At 37.8% G+C, this 22,329-nt stretch overlaps 2 protein-coding genes across 2 annotated transcripts in view; one reads left to right on the top strand and one right to left on the bottom strand.

The window, feature by feature from the left end:
• RB1 (RB transcriptional corepressor 1) overlaps positions 1-22,329 on the top strand; it is a 544,421-nt gene that overhangs the window by 372,069 nt on the left and 150,023 nt on the right. The window lies entirely within an intron of this gene.
• Positions 951-22,100, bottom strand: SUCLA2 (succinate-CoA ligase ADP-forming subunit beta). The gene is made up of 11 exons (XM_064645721.1): positions 21,914-22,100; positions 20,348-20,531; positions 11,687-11,786; positions 11,326-11,488; positions 8,509-8,637; positions 7,951-8,089; positions 5,948-6,109; positions 5,724-5,866; positions 3,223-3,343; positions 2,852-2,940; positions 951-1,764 (listed from the first exon to the last, which is right to left on the bottom strand). The coding sequence occupies exons 1-11, from the start codon at positions 21,998-22,000 to the stop codon at positions 1,690-1,692; spliced, it is 1,392 nt and encodes a 463-aa protein (XP_064501791.1). The 5' UTR covers positions 22,001-22,100; the 3' UTR covers positions 951-1,689.

Here is a 22,329-nt window from a genome sequence, read left to right on the forward strand (position 1 = left end):
CAAACCCACATACTAAAAATTAATTAATCTCCTCTAAATTATTCAATGCTTAACAAATGTATTCAAACTAGTTATGTCCACAAATCAATTCAAGGCCATTGAAGAGAAGCAATTCTTAGCATAATCAGAAGCCAAATTTAGCATGATGGGTCAACGGCATGCAGTACTCAGTTGTAAAAGACCAACTAGGATCAAAAATAACCCAGTTTAAATTCAGAGGGAATTCAATTTCTGCTGATTTTTTTTAGTACTGCCAAAAAATTACTGAAATACACTAACCTAGTATAAATTTTCTTCATATATTACCCCACCTACCTCAAAAATACGTTTTATTCATGTTTCCTGACATGCCTGTGAGTTTCCCTACATTTTATACAATCCTTCCAAGCCCTTAGTTCATGACTATATGATTTCCCATTCTAAAATCCCACCGTAGACAAGGCTTCATTATTTCCAGATAAAATTGCACTATCATTAGCCAAGAAACTAACATTTTAAACAAAAGCAGTACAAAACACAAACAAAAAATGAGTACTGAGTAAACAGATCATCATCCGAGTTCCAAGTTCAATGTAATGACAAAATCAACAGCATTGGTGGTGTAAGTAAGGTGACAAAAATTAATGTTTAATATTAGATTTGTCAGAAGTAATATTTCCCCAAAAAGCAAAACTTTCCTGCATATTTATTTGTGCAGAGATCAGTTATGGACTCTTTAGTAGGATGTTATATGCATGATATCTGTCCAAGCTTTTCAACAGAAGTTCACACAGTGCATTTCAAGGAGGAAAAAATTTTAATCACACAGTGCATTTCAAGGAGGAAAAAAATTAACATATATGTCACTGTAACTGTACTCCTAAAAAGCTTTTAGTTTGCTATCTTAAATTATGGTTTAATCTATGAGTATATGCAATTTTCAAAATGGTAACAAATAAAGAAAAAGTCAGTAAAAGTTTTGGGAGATATTTTATTAATGTACAATTTTATTAGCAATGTACAAGAGACATTTTAATTATCTATGTATCCTGTCTCCTCGAAGTTTGGTAAATGCTTGTTCATATATAAAACTACACAATGCTTTTTTGCGAAGGCTGGAAACTGTGAAAATCTAAGTGCTACAGTATATTTTGTAGTGATTTAACACGTTGTCCAGATGAGTTACCAGTTACTTCAGTGAAGGACTTCGAAAAATATTTCTGATCAAGTTCAAATGCATCTGTTCATAAATAATGATTGATTTGCTCATGTCCATTGTACTGCTAAGTACAACTGTCTCCAACATAAAATACCGTTTCAATACATTTCTCCACATGGACAACTAGATAATCCAGTCATATTTACTTTTAGCCAAGTCTAATACAAATTTACAAGTAAAGTAACTTCAAAATTTATTCAGAATAATTATTTTTCAACCAGAAGCTTTACTTTGGACAATGCAGAAGTATATTGCAAGTGACATTCTGCAGCAAAAGCTGGAGGCTTGAGAATAACAATGAAGAGAGACTAAGTATCAGCAATACACACTTTTACAAGAATTCTGACCATTCTGAATGTTAACATTAAAGACCAGATACTTAAGTTTGTGCGCCTGTCAATCCATACCTCCACAAAAAGAAAAATTAAAAATATCCCACAGAACACAGTATTTCAGAGAACATGTTAGACACTGGCATGACATTTCTCAGATCAAATTGGCAACTGAAATTTAACATCCACCTGAGCTTGCTTTGCTAAGGTTACTATTTCAGACAGCTTCACCACCTGAAAAACAGAAAATAATGACTTAATTTCAAAACAATCCTAACTTGACTGAGCTGGATCAATCTTTTTAAACAAAGTAATGCCAGAGAATCATCAGTAAGATCTTAAAGGGGGAGGTGGGTGTAGGATTATTACCTAGTTCAGTACTTCTTAACCACTTTTAAATGAAAGATAGTCAGGTCTTCTAGAAAACATCTGAGTTAATAAAGTTTGTTTCTCATTTACAACCAAATATCTTGATAACATGCTAAAAATTTTAAATTTTATGTGCCACCCTATTATCCTGGGAGCTGTTGGGGTATCTGCTCACAAGACAGTCTATATATCTAGAACTATTTCTTCTCTGAGTTCTTATTGCAAGCATTTCTGGATCTTGTTTTGATACCTTATGGAGCCTCATCTTCTCTTGCATAACAACTCTAAATCTCTCTGAATTACTTCCTGCTTAGAATGAATTGTTATAACTGAGTAAGTGGTTCTGCAGAAAAAAAGAAAGACTCAGAAATGTGTTTCCCCATGATATAAAATCCATCAGATGCCTTCTAACTTTCTGCAGATCAAAAATTTTCATCTTTACTGTTGCTACACATTCCTAGTGTGATTTGCAAAAACAGAGCAAGGTAAATACACCCAAAAAAAAAAATCACAAACAATGTGTCTGTATATCTTATGTATATCTTATGAGGCAACAAGATGATCAACTACAGTTTTAATCATGCACACTGAAATATAGTGGTGTATCAAAGGAAGTACTACATTGCATTTTTTCATCCACCTCATTTTACATATTTTCTCAAAATTAATAAAGCTAAGCTCTTAGCCATTCCCATACCAAGGGGAGCGACTGATCTGATCACTGGTCTGGTTTTCGTTTGTGGGGTTTAACAGCTTCTGCCTGCATAGTTGTTTCCCTGACAAACTATGTACTTACCAAGTTGTTAAACACTTGCTTCAGGCTCTGATAATGATAACTGGCACTGTGATTTATCTTAAGCTACCTTAAGTTGATTGAATGGAGTTTCAACTTTTCAATACTCTGCAACAGATGCTATGTTCTGAAAAGAATATTCATAACCAGCTATCTTACCATTTTTGCAGCTTCATCCAAGTCGTCACACGCAAGGATTTTGAGGCCGCTAGCTGTTATTAAAGCTTTGGCATCATCAACTCGTGTACCTTAAGAAACAGATAAAATGCCACTCATTGAACAGCAGAGTACTACTACTAGGGAGCCTCTTCCACTTACTCTTAGTGAATAAATTTAGAAGACACCTTTAGTAGTTTCAAAGCAGGAAATCTCTTTTTATTAACTTGCCAACCCTTACCATCTAAACTCAGGGTTTGCTTTATTTTTCCATAGACTTCAACTTACAGGCAACTTGCTACACAATATACAAGCTCAGTAACAGTTGTCGATATGGACAGAAATATATTCAAATATATATGAAGCACACTCACCTTGCAACCGTACCACAATAGGGATTTTTAGCTCCAAATCCTTTACTGCCATAACAATGCCTTGTGCTATAACGTCACATCGCATAATGCCACCGAAAATATTTACCAGAATAGCCAGTACCTACAGAATCAATGACAACATTCCTGTTAAAAATGGCCAAAGGCACATCAGATAAAAGCAGAACTCAGCCTTTCAGCCTAAGAAAAATTCAAGCTCTTTAAATGTATTAAGGGACTCTGCAAAAGACACGGAACATTTCTGTTCTAGAGAACACTGGCAACAAAAGTACAGTTCTATAAAGTACAGCAAAACATACAGCATAACACAGAACAGAATAGTTGCTTCAGGAAATCAAATTTGTCAACTGCTTGTCTTTCTGTTTCTAACAGTTCTCCAGCAGAGGTACCTCCCACACCAGTACCTCCACATACTGAAGAAGCTGCGCTAAAGAACACAGAAAATTTAAAAAATTCTTACACAAGACAGTGTTTATACAGTTCACAAAAAAGCTAGCATGCTCAGAGTTAAGCTATCTGAAATAAATTTTATTCAGGAGGACTAAGCCGGCAGCTAAGGGATAATCTTTTTCCTACTCAAGCAGTGGAAAAGAAGGGTAAAAAGATCACAGTCAATGGTGAAAAATGAAAGAAAGCAGAAGCCAAAATGGATAAACAGCCTTGGAGGACAGAATAAACTTAACAAGACAAAACATTCCTGTGCAACTGGTTAATACACAGAAACTTGGTTCTCATTATCTTGCAATTAGACTAGCTCATCTTGTTACATCGTTATTGCTCCTGCTACTGATGGGCAGAAGCAAGTGAGACTGACATCCCAGAAGGCTGTTCCAAACCAGCCCTGAACTGAACCCTGAGTGCCAGCCAGAATGCAGTGCATGACACCAGCAGGCTGCACTGCTTTGACTTTCAGCACCAGCAATACCAGTTATAGTCATAGTTTTTTGATAAAAGAGTGAGCAGCTGAAAGAAGGCAGAAGGGAAAAGTTGTATTAAGTCTGTTTGGACACCCTCTATCCATACATCAGCAGAAAACTGGCATTGCAAAAACTGGTCCCAAATCACCAACCCCAAGATTCTTCCTTGTTTTCTTCTTTTCTCTCTGCAGTTTAGATGTTCCGTGCCTGTGTCCCTCACTGTTCCCTCAATTCACCGGGAGAATGTGAAGAAAGAACAAGTCTTATGAGGAGTGGCTGAGGGAGCTGGGGTTGTTTAGCCAGGAGAAAAGGAGGTTCAGGGGGACCTTATGGCTCTCTACAACTACTTGAAAGAAGGCTGTAGTGAGGTAGGGGTTGGTCTTTCCTCCCAAATAACAACCAGTAAAACAAGAGGAAATGGCTTCAAGTTGCAGCAGGGGAGTTTTAGATTGGATATTGGGAAAAATTTCTTTCCCTCAAGTGTTGTTTAGCATTGGCATGAGCTACCCAGGGAAGTGGTTGAGCCCCCAACCCTGAAGTTATTTAAAGGACTTGTGGACATGGTGCTTAGGGACATGGTTTAGTGCAGAACTGGGTAGTGTCAGACTTCTGGTTGGACTCAATTTTCAAGGTCTTTTCCAATCTAAATGGTTCAATGATTCTAAACACTCTTGCAGAGTGTGTCAGACTCTGCATTTGGTAATAAAAGTCTTTCCAATGAGGCAGAGACTAAGCTCCTCTTAAATCACTCACTATTTGTTTCTGGCACCTTCCAAAGATGAGCAAGTGGTGCCCAACATTCTGGTGCCAAAGTAGCATATCATTACCAGGTTCTACAAGTCAGTCCCATCTTTTTGTTACCCTTTTTTTAATATTTTTCTTTCTTTTTAAAAAGTCCCAAACTGCCAAGTTCCCACTGAGATAAGCATCTCTTATGCAGACCATCAATCCAGTCCTCACGTTATTTTTCTGGGATAGTACAGCTCTTCCTCTAGTTTCAATCGATTTATTATTTTAATAACATGCAAACACTTTTGATAAACTTTTAATAGGATGAAAGACTAATGCCCTTCCAAGCCTATTACAAAGTTATTTTATCTTACATTACACATAACCAATACTTTAGAAACTTGTTTGTGCACAGCACAGCAAACTTTCATCTCTACAGCTCTACGCACGAAGCAGATCCAGCTGCAAAATGGGTCCAAGTGAAAAAAAAAAGTGGAAACCCATCCAAATACTGCTTTCTGTTTGAACAGTGGGCTGTGGGAGTTTCCAACTCCAAGATTTCTGGAAAGATTCAAATACAACTCTAACTTCAACCAGAAAATACAAAACTGTCTACTCAGTACACAGCCAAAGAACCTATTTTTTAAAAAGGGAAAAAATGCAATAGGTTTTCATGCCTCCTTCATCTGCACCAAGATTAAACTAACATCTCCATCTTTTTCTCTTTCTAATTCTATTCTTATAATAACATGTTTTCTGGAGAGCATGCACTAAGCATTGTCTTCCAATGCCTGTTTACCACTGTGTAGGACCTTGATACGCCAACTCTTCCCTCACCTTTTTATCAGAGGTAATAAGCTTAAAGGCTTCTGTCACTTGCTGCACTGTAGCACCACCACCAACATCAAGGAAGTTTGCTGGAGTTCCGCCGTGAAGTTTAATTATATCCATTGTGGCCATAGCTAAACCAGCACCATTGACTACATGAGAATAAAGATAACATTTAGGACTTCAGTTTATAAATCCATTAGGTCATTTAACATTCATTAAATAGAACATACCTAAGCAGCCTATGTTTCCATCCAATCCTATATAATTGAGATCTGCTTTTGCAGCATCCTTGTCTCTTTGGTCTTCCTGTGTCCAATCCTGCATATCAAAGATCTTCTTCTGACGATAGGCTGAATTACTGTCAAAGTTTATCTTTGCATCCATGCACATCACTGAAAGCAAAAAAAAAACCCCACAACTAACCATCATTTAATATCAGAATAACAGTTCAACTGCTACATGAATGTGTTAAAGTATGTTAAGCCAAACTAGGCAGCTAGGTCATACAGTCCAAGCACAAAGTTTTGCGGAAAAGACACACTTAGCACTGCAACTAAACACAAGATTCTCTCCAGTCTACCCACGCAATCAGTTAAATACCTTTAACTGCACAAAAAGGAGAACAGCTATTTCTTGAGACACTCTAAAAACAAAAAAGCTTACAACAAGCTGTTTGATAAATCTGGGCAAATTATGCTTCACTAATTAGCATATAATTAATCACTACAGAAGATCTCTGGTTTGAGGGTTTTTTAATCCCTCTTAGTTTTTTGCTTTTAGATTAAATATATACAGTGTGGGTGCATGCATGTAAGCATACAGAAACACAATGAAAAAAATGTCTGAGTTGAAAGAAAAGGTGTTGGGAGAAAACACAAAACTAAGTTTTACATAGATATAGCAGGTGACGTGGAAAACCTAGAGTATTCTTTACCTCAGAACTAAGTTTCTGTCTCTACAAATGTATCCCTTGACTTCTATCCCTCACTACAAATAATATAAAAATGACAAGGTACAAGATACAGATGGGAGAGACTGCTCCATACCATTAATTTAAGCAGTATTATTTAAAAGGAAAAAAAAAAACACCAGGACACTACCACAAACAAACAAAACCAAACAAACAAAACCAAACAAACAAAACCAAACAAACAAAACCAAACAAACAAAACCAAACAAACAAAACCAAACAAACAAAACCAAACAAACAAAACCAAACAAACAAAACCAAACAAACAAAACCAAACAAACAAAACCAAACAAACAAAACCAAACAAACAAAACCAAACAAACAAAACCAAACAAACAAAACCAAACAAACAAAACCAAACAAACAAAACCAAACAAACAAAACCAAACAAACAAAACCAAACAAACAAAACCAAACAAACAAAACCAAACAAACAAAACCAAACAAACAAAACCAAACAAACAAAACCAAACAAACAAAACCAAACAAACAAAACCAAACAAACAAAACCATACAAACAAAACCATACAAACAAAATAAACAAACACACAAACAAAAACAAACAAAAACAAAAACCCAAAAACAAACAAAAAACCAAAACCAAAACAAAAAAAAAAAAAAAAAAAAAAAAAAAAGGAAAAAATCAGTAACAAACTGAGTTCAAGTACAAATATTCTCTACAGATTTATTTTTTACTGAGAGGGGAATTGGCTGTGATTGAATAACTATTCTGCAATTGCATATGCTAAAAACATGATAAACATCAGGATATTATTTAATACACCAATAATGTCTTTCAGTACATCAAACTCAATCATTCAGTCATTCTGATAACTGAATAGTAAAGGCAGGAGATTTCTAGAAGGTGCTACTATTCTGGTTACCTTTACAGTACCAATTTGGATACATGAGATGGGTCAAGTTTCAATTCATGAATTTTGAAAAGACCTAACTTCCACGAATGCCTTATCCTGGGTAGTCACTCAAGAGTGGAAGATGTGTTCTTTAAAAAAAAAAAAACAAACCTTGAAAAATTAAAAAAGGAAGCTACTTAAACTTAGGATCCTACTTAGCAATTTAGAGCAGATATCTACTATGTTTAGATTAGGCAAATTTATATGCTTTATTAAATTTGTTTTTCACCATACCATGTTAACACTAAATCCTCTTGCTGTATACAGCTAAAGTTTTAGCAGTGCAAAGCAGGCAAGATTTACAAAAACATCAAGGTGGTACACGAAGAATATGAGTAAGAAACATTACCAACTCCTGATGCATCTTCCACCATAGGATTTATTTCTATCATGGTAGCATCATATTTCAGAAAAAGATTATATAATTTGATCATATTTTCAGCTGCTTCATCCACCAGATTAGGAGGAAATCCCATTTTCTGGGCAAGCTGAAAGTAAAAGATTGGTTATCAGTTAATTCATGTTAGAGGTGTCTCAGTTTAGCTATTATTTCAGTGTCAATTGAATTTACAAATGTAGAACCTGTCCTGTCTACCTGGGGGAAACAAAAGAGTAACTCTTAGGTTTGAAATGATTCTTTTCAGTACAAAACACTGCACTTATCCTAAAACACAGCTAGTAAAAATTTATCATCACATGCCTTTACAAACCCATATAAAAGCTAGATAAAGCACTGCCAAGTAGTTGGATTTACACAATCACCTGAAAATACTCAAATATCTAGTTCAAATCTGTTTCAAAAAAGGGTTTATGACAACTCAGTAGGTTGAATGCATACACACTTTACAAAATATAGAAGCAACCCTCCCATCCTTGATAATGTGTACTTTCCCACATTAACAATTACCCTAACAGCTTGCTCCTTTTTTATGCCTTCTACTATATCAATGGGTTCCTTAATTATCGCATCAGGATTCTCTGCAGCAACATCTTCAATATTAACACCACCCTGAGAACTGCCTATCAGCACAGGACCCTAGAACAGAGAGAGGAAAAAAAAAGTGTAAGTAATTTTATACTACAGAATTGAAACTCTGCTCTTCCCATATGATACCTCACAGTAATAAAACCTTGTTAGAATTTTTTTTCTTATTTGAGCATTTTACTTGTATGCTCTGAGGAGAGTGTTATTATCTACTCAATACTTCTATATAAAACCTTTTAATAATACTTTCCAAGTTTTAAGGTGTATGTTGGGTCTAATTTCTTTTAAAAAGGAAAACTGTCCTTTGTGTCCACTGTAGCAACAGAGCAATTAACACAGACATACTAGTTTTAAATTTTGATAGAAAGATTGAACTTCGTAATCATATGAATTTTATCTTTAAGTTGTCACTAGAAAAAGAACAACCTTCTCATCTCCATGTTCTCCACTAACCCCTATACAAACACTGATCAAACACCAGGCACTCATTTATTCATTCTGCCATGCTCCAACTTCAAGGACAAATGTAAGTGTGCAAAACCTAGTGATAAATTACTGCAAACCATACCTGTTCAGCAGCTATAGCCATCACTGAAAGTTAAGTCATGGACTTCTGACAAAACAGCACTGAATTATTCCACAATAAAAGAACCTAAGAAACCAGAATTGATAGCATTTGCAGTAGTTTTGTTGTTTGGGGTTTTTTTAAGCTGTCTAAATCTCAACAAAAGCATCAAGGACTTGGTATCGTCGAACCTAAAAATCTCTCCTCCGGTTCACAGTTAAAACATACTCACTTGTAGCACCTCAGCCTACCTTCCTTCTCTTATCAGCACCCATGAATGGATTATGACCAGGGGTATACTAAAGCATATGTGTACTTATCAGCAGAGGTCTTAAACACTAAACAGCTTTATAACTGTTGACAATTAATTATAGAAAATGTGACTATTTCAGAGAACATGCTTAATAACCACACCACTCTCCTCCCATTACCATCCTTCCAAATGGAAACATATAGCTGGCAAATTATCCTGCATCTAGTAAAAAGGTTCAACATAAACACGTCATAAAATAACAACCAAAGTGAACATTTTTGCCTAAAGCATAAACCCCTGTTGGCAAATAATACCCACATCACCAAGTTCCAGTTTCAGCTGACTATTTTAGTCTTTTTTCCCCCCCTTAAAGGAAGAAGTTTGCAACATCAGGAATAAACATTGTGTACTATTCAATCCTCACGCTTCCTTCTTTTGAAAGGCATTTCCTCATCATGAGCATCCTATGCATGTTACAGCAACTACAAGCACATCTAAAAACATAACTTTTAAAGTCAGCAGTAAAAACAAAGCACATCCCTATTACAAGGCAATAGCCCACACAGTATACTCAATATACACAAATAAGATTTATTTTTTAATACAAGAGCAAGAACAAGTCAGGAAAACATGTTTCCCTTCTTTATCTAATTTGCTTAAATCAGTTACAGGAAATTTTATTTCCACAAGGATCCTTGCTTATTCCTTACACGATTTTAAGATTCTGAATCTGTTAATTTACAGCATTTTAGCGCCACCCTGTGGCAAATCTGGGTTTCGTACAGCGACATTTCGATCTTCCCCGCTCTATTACAGCAAATATCAGAATGCAGGTGCCTAGGTCACATAACTGTACTGCAATCGAACACAACGGATATTTTCCTATCAAAAAGAACACCACAGAGGAAGAGAAAGAAGCAAATACAGTATTTAATTCCTAATACTTTTACAAAAAAAATAAATTAGAATACAACTAGTTTTCTAATTCCTCCACAGAATATTATTTCATACTCACACCGGAAATACTCCAATTACCAAAATCAGTGCCTCTGCAAACACTTAAGCATCTGAATAGATGCATCTGAACAAAAACCCAGTTTTTGTTGAGCTTCAGAAAATAAAGTTCCAAGGCCTGTTTTACCCCAGCTTCATTAAAATTATTTACCAATTCATGCTCTATGCTCCACAACAGAACACCTGTCTGTCAGAAAACACTGACTCATTTCAGTAACGCAGTTTGAATTGTAGCCTAAAAAACCACATACCCCCCCACAGAGTTCATACAAGCAGAAAAGACTGTGGCATTCATTTTCCTGAAAGCTCTGAAGACAGACCTCTAGGCCCAAATCTTATCAATTCTTGAAGAGCACTGGCATAAGAAAGCTAGCAGCACACTCAAAATCGAGGGACACACCCATACACCTCTAGAACCTTCCCACATTGAGAAAAAGGATGTTTGATTTATACAGGACCATTTGCTCTTCCACAACACTTTTACTTATCTTGTTCCTGACACTCTTAAACAGTGTGTACATGTACATGCACACATATAGAACTTACTTGAAAAATATAGCTAATATGGGCATCCAGTAGTAAGTGCAAACTAAAACCAAAATGAAAATAACCCCCTCGTTCCACCCATCTCCTCTTCAGCCATGTGACTCTGAACTTCAGTTGGGACTACCAATGCTTATTTATTATCCCGTAAATTTAAATTGTAGCATTTAAACTTCTTTAAAGCACTTAAAAAACTAAGGCAATCATATAGTCAGAGATATTAGAAAACAATTCAGCTCATATGCAGTTTTGATTTTCAAAAGCAAGCAAGTGAATAAACAGTACAATAAACAGTTTTCTTGATTTTTTAAAAATTCAGTTAAAACAAGTTAACTAGCTTACTTCTATTTCTCATATTACTCACTTGAAAAGACCTTTCCATTGTTATTGCAAAATAGTATTCTCTCCTGGGATATCTCCGCTCACAGATAAATACTTGATTGCATATCCTGCCCTTTTCTCCTGTCTGCTTGGTAAACAACTTCTTTCCAATCATTTTGGAGGAGATATCTTTCGCTTCTTCTGGACTAGAATAAAAGAAGCTCAGAATGTGACACAAAAACTGCTGAAAAAACAGAAGTAGCATTAAAAAAAAATCTTACCTAATTTTTGTTATTTTAAGGTTAAGAATTAAAATATTTGTTTTAAAGAAAGCAACAGGTTCAATTCATAATGTGAAACTGTTAAGTTTTTCTACTTGGTTGGATAATTTAAAAACAACTTACGAAAAAACTATTTTCACTCCTCCTTTGAGGCCACCTTCAAACGTTCCTTTTCCTCTACCACCAGCTAAAACCTGTGCTTTTACCACAAGATCCTTTGTACCTAGAACAAAAGAAAACCCAAAAATTTGTCATCTGTAACTACTAAAACAAATTGCCCCAAGTAGAATAATAAAGGCTACTTTAATTTTATCCCACCTTCTCCACTCCCACCATTCAAAATACAACCATGTAAACTGAAGACTGTATTGTAGCTCACACAGATTATTCCAAATCTCAAATAATCCACACATTGCAGCTTTAGGCTGCTCTGTGAACAAACCTTTGTGAATTAGTATTCAAAAGTGTTGGTACTTTGACTGTTCTGATACATCTTTAACATGTGTTTGAATCACAAGTGATTAAGCACCTAGTAAGAAATTGTTAGCATCTCAGACTATTAACAAGATGAAACTGAATACCTGACACACTGTAATCCAAGATTTTCCTCAATCAAGTACAAATACCCTATATCTGTAACCACTATCTTCCCAGCAATGATGTGTAACTATAGCACTTATTCAAGTCAGATTGCAGGTCTACAGCTTTCAGCAGAGCACTGATGCATGAGCTTGAGTGCTTTGCAGAATGCAGAGGCCTAAACAAATCCACTGTTTTTCCAAGAACAGTCAGAGTAAGCCCTTTAGTTGGCTTTAACTGTTTAAAAATCCTTTACAAAATATTCTTCCAGGTAGGGGAGACTGTGCATTTGGGTTTAAAAAGTAAAGTATGAGAATATAATTAAAATGGAACTGGGATATTCTGAAAGATTAAAGGCAAAAAAAAGAGTTCATAAAGTCATTTAAGGTGATAAAGGAAGAAAAACTAAGTCCTGAGTTACTATTCAAGTTCACTTAGAGTACAGAGAGCAACTAGACGGCAAGATGTTAAGAGCTGGCCCGTTCACATTTGTTCAGCAGATCCCATCTCTTCTCATGCCACCATTAGTTGAGCCACTCTGGTCTTTCTGAGCAAAGAAAGAACTTGCTGTTCTCTTGGATGCGAAAAGGGAACCATGGAAAAGCTTAAGAATAATTACAGTACTCAGGCAAAACTAGCCACTACACATACTGAGGAAGATCATGGCAGACAAAGAAGTTGTGTTGATTTCTATTTTGACTTGCATCCTGCTTGGGCAGGTAAAATTAAACTTGCATAATATCACAAGCTAGGGAGGCTATAAACAAAGGGAATAGCCAAGTTACTACTCCCAACTAGCTACTGGTTGATTTTACTTCTTGACTGCCTACCTATCAACAGATCTCTGAATTCACAACTGATTTAAAGCCCTTTTTTTCCACAAGAAGCATGAAGGTTATGAACACACAAGTATATGTCAACTTATTACAGTCTACGATTCTAACATTTAATTCAGTTCCTGAAGATAACTATTTTTTTATAGCTACCAAGTATTGGCAATCAAATAAGATAACATACTTGACAGAAGCCACACAAGACTTAATTTTACGCAGCTACTCTAAGTACCAAGCCTGCTTTAGGAAACACTAAGTGTCATGTATGAAAAAGACTCTAAGTAGCAGCTTCATGGATAAATGAAGCCATGTACTCCAACATGCGAGATTAAAGTTCCACCCATCTGAAAACAATTTACCTTTTACGTACAGGGAGCACGACTTTTCAGTGTTAGTATAAAAGACAGAAAAATACTTTCTTATCTGTGAAGAGGCTAACAAAACCCACCACCTCACACTTGTTCCCGTGCTCACAGAGGACCTACCAGGGCTCCTCCACAAGGATCTGAAGTGCCTCAAATATTTAAGATCTAATATATTCACAGCGTTATTTTACTATTTCGAGGTTTCCATGGAAGATCTGACAATGTTTCAGAAGCAATATACTTATCAATCAAGACTAAAAGATTTAACTTACAGTCCACTAATAAGTTCAGAAGAGAGGGTCCTATTTCTCCGCTCTACTTTTCATTTCCTACACAAGTCCAGAAGCTAGAAAGCTGCTACTACAGAGAAGTTTTCAGGAAAGCCAAAAGTTCACCCAGAGGCACCTCTTTGTGGTGGTCATTCCTCCTAGCAATAAAGACCAGAATCTGAACAAGTGAAAACTAGATCCCAACTAATGCTCTGGCAAGATCTCAGCTGGAATATCACACTTAGCGCTGGGCATAGAACTTTTTTCTGGCTACTAGGATGATCACTGAAATTAAGAGATACCCTCAAAAGAAGAAACTAAAGGAGTTTAGCACTTTAAATCTATCAAAGTAGAAGAAAGCAAGAATACAACTACAGTCTTCAGCCATACCTGTGCAGGATAGAACAAGAACACACAACTATGGTGTGACTCTTGGGGATGGTTCTCTGCAGGGCTAGGAGCTGGACTCAATAATCCTTGTGGGTCCCTTCCAACTCGGCATATTCTGTGATTCTGTGAACTACATGTACATAATTCATTCCAGCTGCTGCTCTACACCAGCCAAAACCAAAAGCCACCTACCAAGGGAAGTCAGTTTTAAAATGGTGCAAGGGAAAAAGACCCTTCTTTACACAAAAGATAATGAAGCCTGCTAGGAGATGGGAAAGAAGAACAGAAGAGTCAAAAGGAACTGGGTAGAGATGTTCCCTCTGATATTTCTAAGACAACAAATATGAATGCTGAGGGGAAATGAGGGGTAATGGACAGCAAAAATAGGCAGGCTAACAACTGCCTTAAATACTATGTTCTTTTGTCCTTAGGTAGAATATTGGGCTAAATGCATCACTGCTCTGATTCTGTAAGACGTTTCTTTAAAATGACATTATTATGCATTATTAAACTTTGTCAACATCTGAAAAAAAGTGTGAGAAAAACAACTTTTAACTTTTCACAATCAATTTGGCCGTAACATCATTGGATTATCCCTTATGCAACAACTGTGTCATTATATGAGCAGGATATTAATGATTTGTAAATTGTTTTCCTACAGCACTCCAAGCACACTGCTTAATTGCATAAACACATAATACTTCAAGGTTTATTTAACCAGCTATGTTTACAAGCAATTAAGCTGCACAAATGTACCTGAAACAAAATTTAAGATAATATGTCCCAAGGAAACCATAACTTAAGCCATCATGCAGGAAGTTTATTGTTCAATAAACATTTTTTCCCACAGCTCCTATATAAAATTACCCTAAAACTAGAGGACAGAAATGTTTGCTCATACACCCCATGTGCAGTGTTAGAGCTGCAGCACTGTCACAATCTGACACAGAGAACTGCTGATACACGGTAATGCGAGGAAAAAAATTGGAAACCAGCAGCTACTATCATTTTCTACTCAGTATTAACAGCTGTGCCCTTGTGCTTTGCTTATATGGCTTTGAAATACTGCTAGGCTTTTGTTTCAATAAAATATAGCAGTTTCTGCCCTAGAGCAGGTACCCACATACAAAGCCAGGACAGTTTATGTCAGCAAACACAATCCCACAGAACTCCTATACTGCCTTCTGTCTTCAGCTTTTCACTCCAGTCTTTTCTTGTGCCAGCATAAGCATTTGTGTGATCATGCCTTGAGAAAAGCGATTCCTGAAGGTAAAAGCTCACACAGCAGACAGTACTTTTGCAGACTTATGCGCCGTGTGCCATGCGCATGCACAGGGACACTTCAGTGAGCAGGACTTCAGCTTTCAGCAGCAGTAACAAACCAAAGCCTTAACACAGGGCCCTAGAACATCAGTACAGACAATGTCCCAGGTAAGCAAGCTACAGGCCAAGGCACAAATCTCAGAACAAGCATTTGTTAAGCATCATGTTTCCATGTTAATGGCAGTCAGCCCTAAACACACATGTAAGTAGAACAGCCTGAAAAAAAATCAGGAAACGTTTAGAAAATTAAGAGTAGATACCAATGAGGACAGGTGTCTGAAATCAGCAGAATGCTGACTTAGCACTAATGTGTTCAGGACAAACTGTACGAAAACATTCTGCTTTACAAGTTTCCAGTCTGACTTTTGTCAAATCGCATTAATAGGCACTTCTCTGCCCAACACTAACTTTAGCAGCAGTACTGCATTCCACATATTACAGACACCTTCATGATAACTATGCAAGCCTAATCTACTCTGACAAGACAGACAACAAGAGAAGGCAGTGACAGGTTAGTAACACAAGTGTCAACCAAGTTCCCAACTACCATTCAACTGCAAACTTATCCTGGGAGAGAGACACATAACTTTTGTCTCAGCTAGTATTTCGGAGTTCTTGTACAAGAAAAAGTAACTCTCTAGTTATAACACAAACTATGTATGTTTTTTATTGCACAGATACAATAACAGCTCTAAGTTTAAACAATATAGTTTATTTACTGGCATTAGGAAGCAAAAAGATGGGCTTGTAACTAAAAACAGAAGCGTCAACCCAAATAATATGCTGATCCTAACTCTGTCAACAGAGGCAGAGAAGCTCTTCAGATATACGGTCTGCATTTTGCTAGTAAGTATAGTTATTTAGAATTCTAACTTAAAAATCACATTTTTTTCAGCATTTGAAACCTTTGAGTGTTCAAAGACTCACTGCAGGCAAATCAGATGTATGATTATTGAAATAATTATGTGCCAGGAATCTTCATACTTTCACTGAAAGGACCATACCAGTCAGGAGAGCAAACATATGTTTTGCTATTACAAAATAGTTTCTACTCAAATACTTCCTGACATTATTCAACTGCATCAAGTTTGTCATCAGCTCACAAGACAGGTTTGGTTTTGGCAACAGTCTAAGTCAAGCAATTAAAATACAGAGGTCAAAATCTTAATCTGCTGGTTAGACAAGTTTATTTTAATTAGTGAATTATCATCAACAACATGTTTTGGTATTTTAACTTCAAAGGAGTAAAGCACTACAGAAGAAAGCAAAAGCTAAAGCAAAATGTAAGCTTCAGATGCCAAAAAGGTAACATTTGCCTGAATTTAGGTACATGTTTGGTTTCTAGACTACTACCTGCTACTGCTGGTTATCTAGAGATTTTGACCAGGTAAGTAGAAATATAACTGCATGATTTTTTTAACACCTGGGGGATTTCTGCACAAATTTGCCACCTTAGATCATCACCCATGTCCTACAGCATCTGAATAAACACTCTGGAGTTTCAGACTCTACTATCTAATGTCTTTTAGGTTGTCTGTAGAGTCAAGCAGGTAACCAACCAATGGGGAAAACTGATAATGGTGAAACAACCAAAAAAATACCGGGAACAAAATCTGGACATGAGCTTTCAGTATGACATAGAACATATAAAAATCCAAACAACTTAACCACAGACTACAAAGGAAGGTGTGGCACACACTAGGGAAGAAAACACTCTAGCTTTTTGCCACAGTGCCTGGAATACCTTTCTTTTGAAGAGCTGGTAAAGAAAAAGCACTTTACCTAAAAAAATTATTTCACACGTACTACACTTTGATTTCTGGCTAAATCAAGCCTGAGAGAAAAATTTCTATTTATAAATTTACCCAAGTTTACACATCGCTATTTTGTTTTGTTTTTTTTTTTTAAACAGATACAGGTTGTATACTTAAGCCATAGACAGAAAAATAAATAATATCTAAAAGAACTTAAGAGGTTTCAATAACATTGAAAAGACCTTAAGAGATCTGAAAAAAAACATCAATTAATCATGGAACTTTCAGAAGGAATACAGCCAAGCCAATTATTTGAGTCGTTCTGTAGAAAGCATACCAAAAATAGAACATTCTTTATAAACCACACAGATATGGAGCTGCACTAGATCTCTTAAACTGCAATAGCAAAAGCAGCAGACTCCATGGCTTTCAGTCCCCTTTCAAAAACTTTGAAGTAGAAAAGTGAAATGTTATGCACTCAGTTCTTAACACCTCCTTATTCTGTACACATTTTTGTTTTTCTAAAATTTGACACTGCCATTAACATAAAGCTGTGGGATTCGCTATCTGAAAATTCGACAAAACTACCGGAACACAAAAGCTTCTTCAAGATATTAATGACTTAAAAAGTCTTACTTCTCAAATCATCTTGAACAGAAATAAAAGAAAAGCAGGCTTTGCTACAGGCATACAATATGTCACTCCCTTCCACACACCTGTTACCAGAGGAAGGTGTCAGGAAGCACCAAAATCTCAGTTACAGCAATAAATACACTTTCATAGGTGCTGTCCTAGCTCAGCAGAACACACTATTTGAAATGTATAACATTGCTGTTTGTTATCTGCTATCACACTGATAAAGCATATGTTCTTCAAAAAATAGTCTTTAGGTTCATTGTTCATGTTCTTGATAACAAACACATATCAGCTTCTAAATCGGAACTGCTCACAGTGCTAGCTGGAATGCACACATGGCTGAGAGCAAACCATAAGCTTGGAGGCAATTATCAAGATGTGCTGCAGCCTCTTATTAACACTCAGGAACAGAACTCAGCTCATTTTTTCAAAATTTAAGCGAGATGTTCACGTAACACTGATTTAGCTACAGCCACAGCTAACGATGATAATCACTGTTAATGGGAAGTTTGTATTTGTTATACATTGGGTAAAAAGTTACCCATTTCTAAGTGAAGTATTTGCAAAAGAAATCCAATCCCAAACTCAACCTTTAGTCAGAAATCTGCTCTATGTAAATTTATCAGGAGCATGTGGTTCAGCACTAGGGAAACAGAGCAAAGAGTATCACCGACTATCTTTGTAACAGTCTAGGCACGCATTTGAAAAACAGTTTTAACACAAAAAGAAACAAAAAATAATTTCATATCTACTGGCAACTACTCTTACACAACAAAAATAAACAATGAGCAGGTGGACAAAAAAAAGTGAATGTTTTTCATTCTAATACAGATTTGGTTTGTTTGGTTTGGGTTTTGTTGGTTTTTTTTAAGTACATACTAAATGAAAACTGGTGAGTAAATGGCAACAATAACAAAGAAAACCAAAACACTGGAGCAAAAGATAATCTGTCACCATTCAGAATAAGTTTATGTTTGAGCAATGCCTCAAAAATTCAAGATCCTTCAGTGTATCCTTCCTTTTGGGAAGTCTTCCTTTCCTCCTCTCAGCCACAGTGTTGAATACACACTAACTTCAACGAAGTATTTGGCTGTCAACCAGAAGCCCCAAATTCCTTTACTGAAGGATGCTAACTCACACACTGCACAACTTCATTTTTCTGATCCGCAAGAAATTGCACAGAGCCACATACTCCAGATAAGAGGAATACCTGTGACATCACATGGATGACACAGAGCTATAAACCAGCAGTTGGACGTACCTACTTTGCTACAGGATCCCACTCCAAACAAGGAACAAAACAAAGGAACCCTGACCTATGAGTTTCTGGGCTGTTGATTAAAAAGTCATAGACAAAGGTGGTCTGTCTCATTTGCCACCAGCACGATCTGTGCAAATATTAAAGTAGAGCAAAGGGGTTTGCCTGATCTGTGAAGTTCTGATCATGCTACAAGCTCACTCTTGACAGAAGGCAAGAATCTGAATTTTAAACCATTCTCAAAAGTACTTTAGCATCTTCCTTTCATATTAATAAAATTATTATAATTTTGTATCATTTACTCTCTAACAGAAACAAGATAAAGAAAGCAGGCAGACCATACTTGAATTTCTGGGACATCAGATCTGAAGGAAAATCAGCTTTTCAATTCCTTTCTATATTACAAAGCAGCATAACTTCCTCTAGAAGAAAAATTATCTTCTTTTTCAGATTTCATTTCTTAAATTAAATCTACACATGAAATGAAATTAATCTAACAAAACCTATAACCTCAGGAATCACTACAAATATATCTATCTGAAGGTGAAAAGAGAGTTGGGCATGTACATAGGGGAGTAAAACAACAAGCAACATTCTTCATTAAAACTGTGACAAGCCTACTACACCTTTCTGAGGGAAAAAAACCCCAAATTTTAAACTAAAAAATAACCCAAACACACAAATCAACTAACCAAAAAAACCCCCCTCTATTAATGCCTCACACAATAGAAGTTGATTCTATATTACATTCAAATTAAACAAAAAAATGTTACTAGTACACATAGTAGGTAAAGTGGCAAATTAAGAGGCAGAGTCAAGTCCAAATTAAAGCTCAGCTTAAATAAGGTATTTAAGCACCAGGTAAATGAGACTGGATACTTTTCCACCAAAAATCCAGGAAATAAGTGTATAACTAAATAAGTGTATAACTACAAGCCATCAAAGTGCTCCCCCCCGTATGAAGCAGGTGCATTCTGCCAGAAAAGCACGCTCACAAAGGATAGGATTTTACTCTTCTTCTGCAGCCTAAAGGTAGGTATGTTTTGCATCTTCTGCTCTCTATGACATCTTGTCACCACCACTGAAGCTCTTCACACAAGATTTCCTTTAAGCTTGCTTGAAAGCAGAAAGAAATCCAGGATTTGCAGAGTCTATTACTAATCTCAAAGAAGGTTAGGTAATTATATTAGTCTAGGCTACTACAATTTATACCTGACCTATTCCTTCTTAAGAGGAAGGTTGCTTCACAGGAAGGGCTCTCTTAAAGAGAAGGTATATTCAGAACTCCAACGAATGCCTTACCATGAAAGAGAAAAAGTAGTTACACCTTGTATCAATCCCATGCCTATTTTGTAAAAGTTCTCTTTAATAATATACCTATTTCTTTTGCTATTTTGTAAGCTTCGTCTGGCGTCTTGGCAACTACTCCGTGTGGAACAGAAATGCCAGCCTCCTTCAACAGTCCCATGCTCAGGTATTCATGGAGCGATAGCCTCCTCTGTTGCTGCTGTTGCACCTGAAATCCATGATTGTTGAGTATTCCTGGACCTCCAGCGAGTGCCTGAAGGAAAAGAATTAAAAAAAGAAAACAAAAACAACAAAGAACATGACTGTTGTGAAAAACTGCCCTCTTTATTTAGGTTAAAAAAAGTCTACATATTAAACAAGTACAGTTCAGTGTCCTAATGCAAACACCTGCACATTTAATCCTACCATTCCACATTAGTCATTCATGTCTAGTCAGGTATTTGGTTTTGGAGGTTTTATTGGGCAGTGGAAAAGAGCTGGTGAAGCTGCTAGCACTGACAAGGACTGGCAGTGTTAAAACACCCTAGGGTGTTCAGTTAACATTTAAGTACTTTAAGGAAAACACCAGTAAGAAAAAGAACCTCGAGGAATTTCAGAAGCATACTGTAACACGTAAATTAGTAGCAACAAAAGTGAAAAATGTTTGCCGCTTTTTCCGTATTTCACTATACAGGAACAAGAACTTAATTTTTTACACACACAATACAGCAAGCCCATCGAATTCAGCTAATCCATGAACAGAGATCAGCACCAAAAGATTCATGGCAAAAAGACTACAAACTTTTCCATTAATTTTAATTTTTTTTTTTTAGCATGCACCATTGGCACAAGCACCGAAGCAAAAATCAGCTTGTATTAGAAAGTTTCTAACAGACCGGATTTTTAAGGGGTTTTTTTTTTGTTTTGCAAGTAGACAACACAAGAGCTTTACTACGACATTCCAAGTTAGCGAATCGGCAAGGCCTACTTAATCTCCAAAGGATTCCTCCTGTAAGCAGGAGGCCCTTTCCTTGGCACAGAACCCAAGGGACAGCCGCCGACTGACCGCCGGCCCCGGGAGGCCGCGCGTAACACGAGAGGGGCGCTCACAGCGACCGTCCCCCCGAGGTGGCAGGAGGAGAAGGTGGCACCGAGTGTCACCCACTGTGTCACACACGGCAGCCCGCGGAGCTCTTTCGTTTGCACCGCCTGCCAGGGGTGCTGAGCCAAAACCGAGCCCGCGCCCCGCAATGGCATTCACAGGAACCAAGAGCAGAGGCTGGCGGAGATGCGAGCTGCAAGAATTTAACTGGCACGGCCCGACCTATCCTATGGGCAAGGTGACGGCGGAGATGGAAACATTGGGTTTTCCAAGCAAGTCAGGGGAAGGGGACACTGAAAAGGAATGGAAATGGAAGCACGCCGGGAAGAGCTGCCACACGCAAGAACAGCGCCTGCGGGGGGGCGAAGGTAAGCACGGGGCTGCCAGCCCTGCCAGCACCGCAGGGCAGAACGGCGGCGCGAGTGGGACGAGACGGCCGCTCCTCCCGCCGGCGGTACACAGGGAGCGACCGCGATCCCGACCCGGCTCTGCCTCGGCCCCGGCTCCGCCCGCCCGCCCGCCCGCCTGCCCCGTCTCCCGAGCGGCGGCTGTACCTTCCCCGCGGCGGAGCCCAGCGCGGCGCGGAGACCGCTGCCCCTCAGCCCGGCCGACGCCCGGCTGCAAATCATGGAGGCCGCCATGGCCGAGCCCCTTCGCCCTCAGGTGCCCCTGGCAGCGCGCACGCGCCGCTCCCGGCGGGGGCGGGGCAGGAAGCGCCTGGCGCGGCGCCTCTCCCGCGGTGACGCGGCGAGGGGAGGGGCAGCTCTGTGGCGTCCTCCTCGCCCACTTGTTTTTCAGCTGTTCTGGTTTTAATCAAGGTTACTTTTTTTTCTGACAAGGTTCCTAAAAAGGGTTGTAATCCACCGACACCGTTTTTACCGCGTCGGCCTCTGCTGGCACCGCCTGTGTCAAAGGGGAGGAGAGGGGCACAACCCCCTTCTGCCACCCCACCCTACCGGTTCAGCTTCAG

This window comes from Pseudopipra pipra, chromosome 2 (genome assembly GCF_036250125.1).
Source record: "Pseudopipra pipra isolate bDixPip1 chromosome 2, bDixPip1.hap1, whole genome shotgun sequence".
Classification (NCBI taxonomy): Eukaryota; Metazoa; Chordata; class Aves; order Passeriformes; family Pipridae; genus Pseudopipra; species Pseudopipra pipra.

What these genes read in the sequence shown, in the direction of transcription:
- SUCLA2 (XM_064645721.1), bottom strand. Translation starts at nt 22,000, where the DNA reads ATGGCGGCCTCCATGATTTGCAGCCGGGCGTCGGCCGGGCTGAGGGGC. An exon ending in TATTGTGGTACGGTTGCAAG is followed by an intron (nt 2,941 to 3,222) that starts GTGAGTGTGCTT and finishes CTGTTTCTTAAG; the next exon opens with GTACACGAGTTGATGATGCC. An exon ending in TGGATGAAGCTGCAAAAATG is followed by an intron (nt 1,765 to 2,851) that starts GTAAGATAGCTG and finishes TCTGTTTTTCAG; the next exon opens with GTGGTGAAGCTGTCTGAAAT.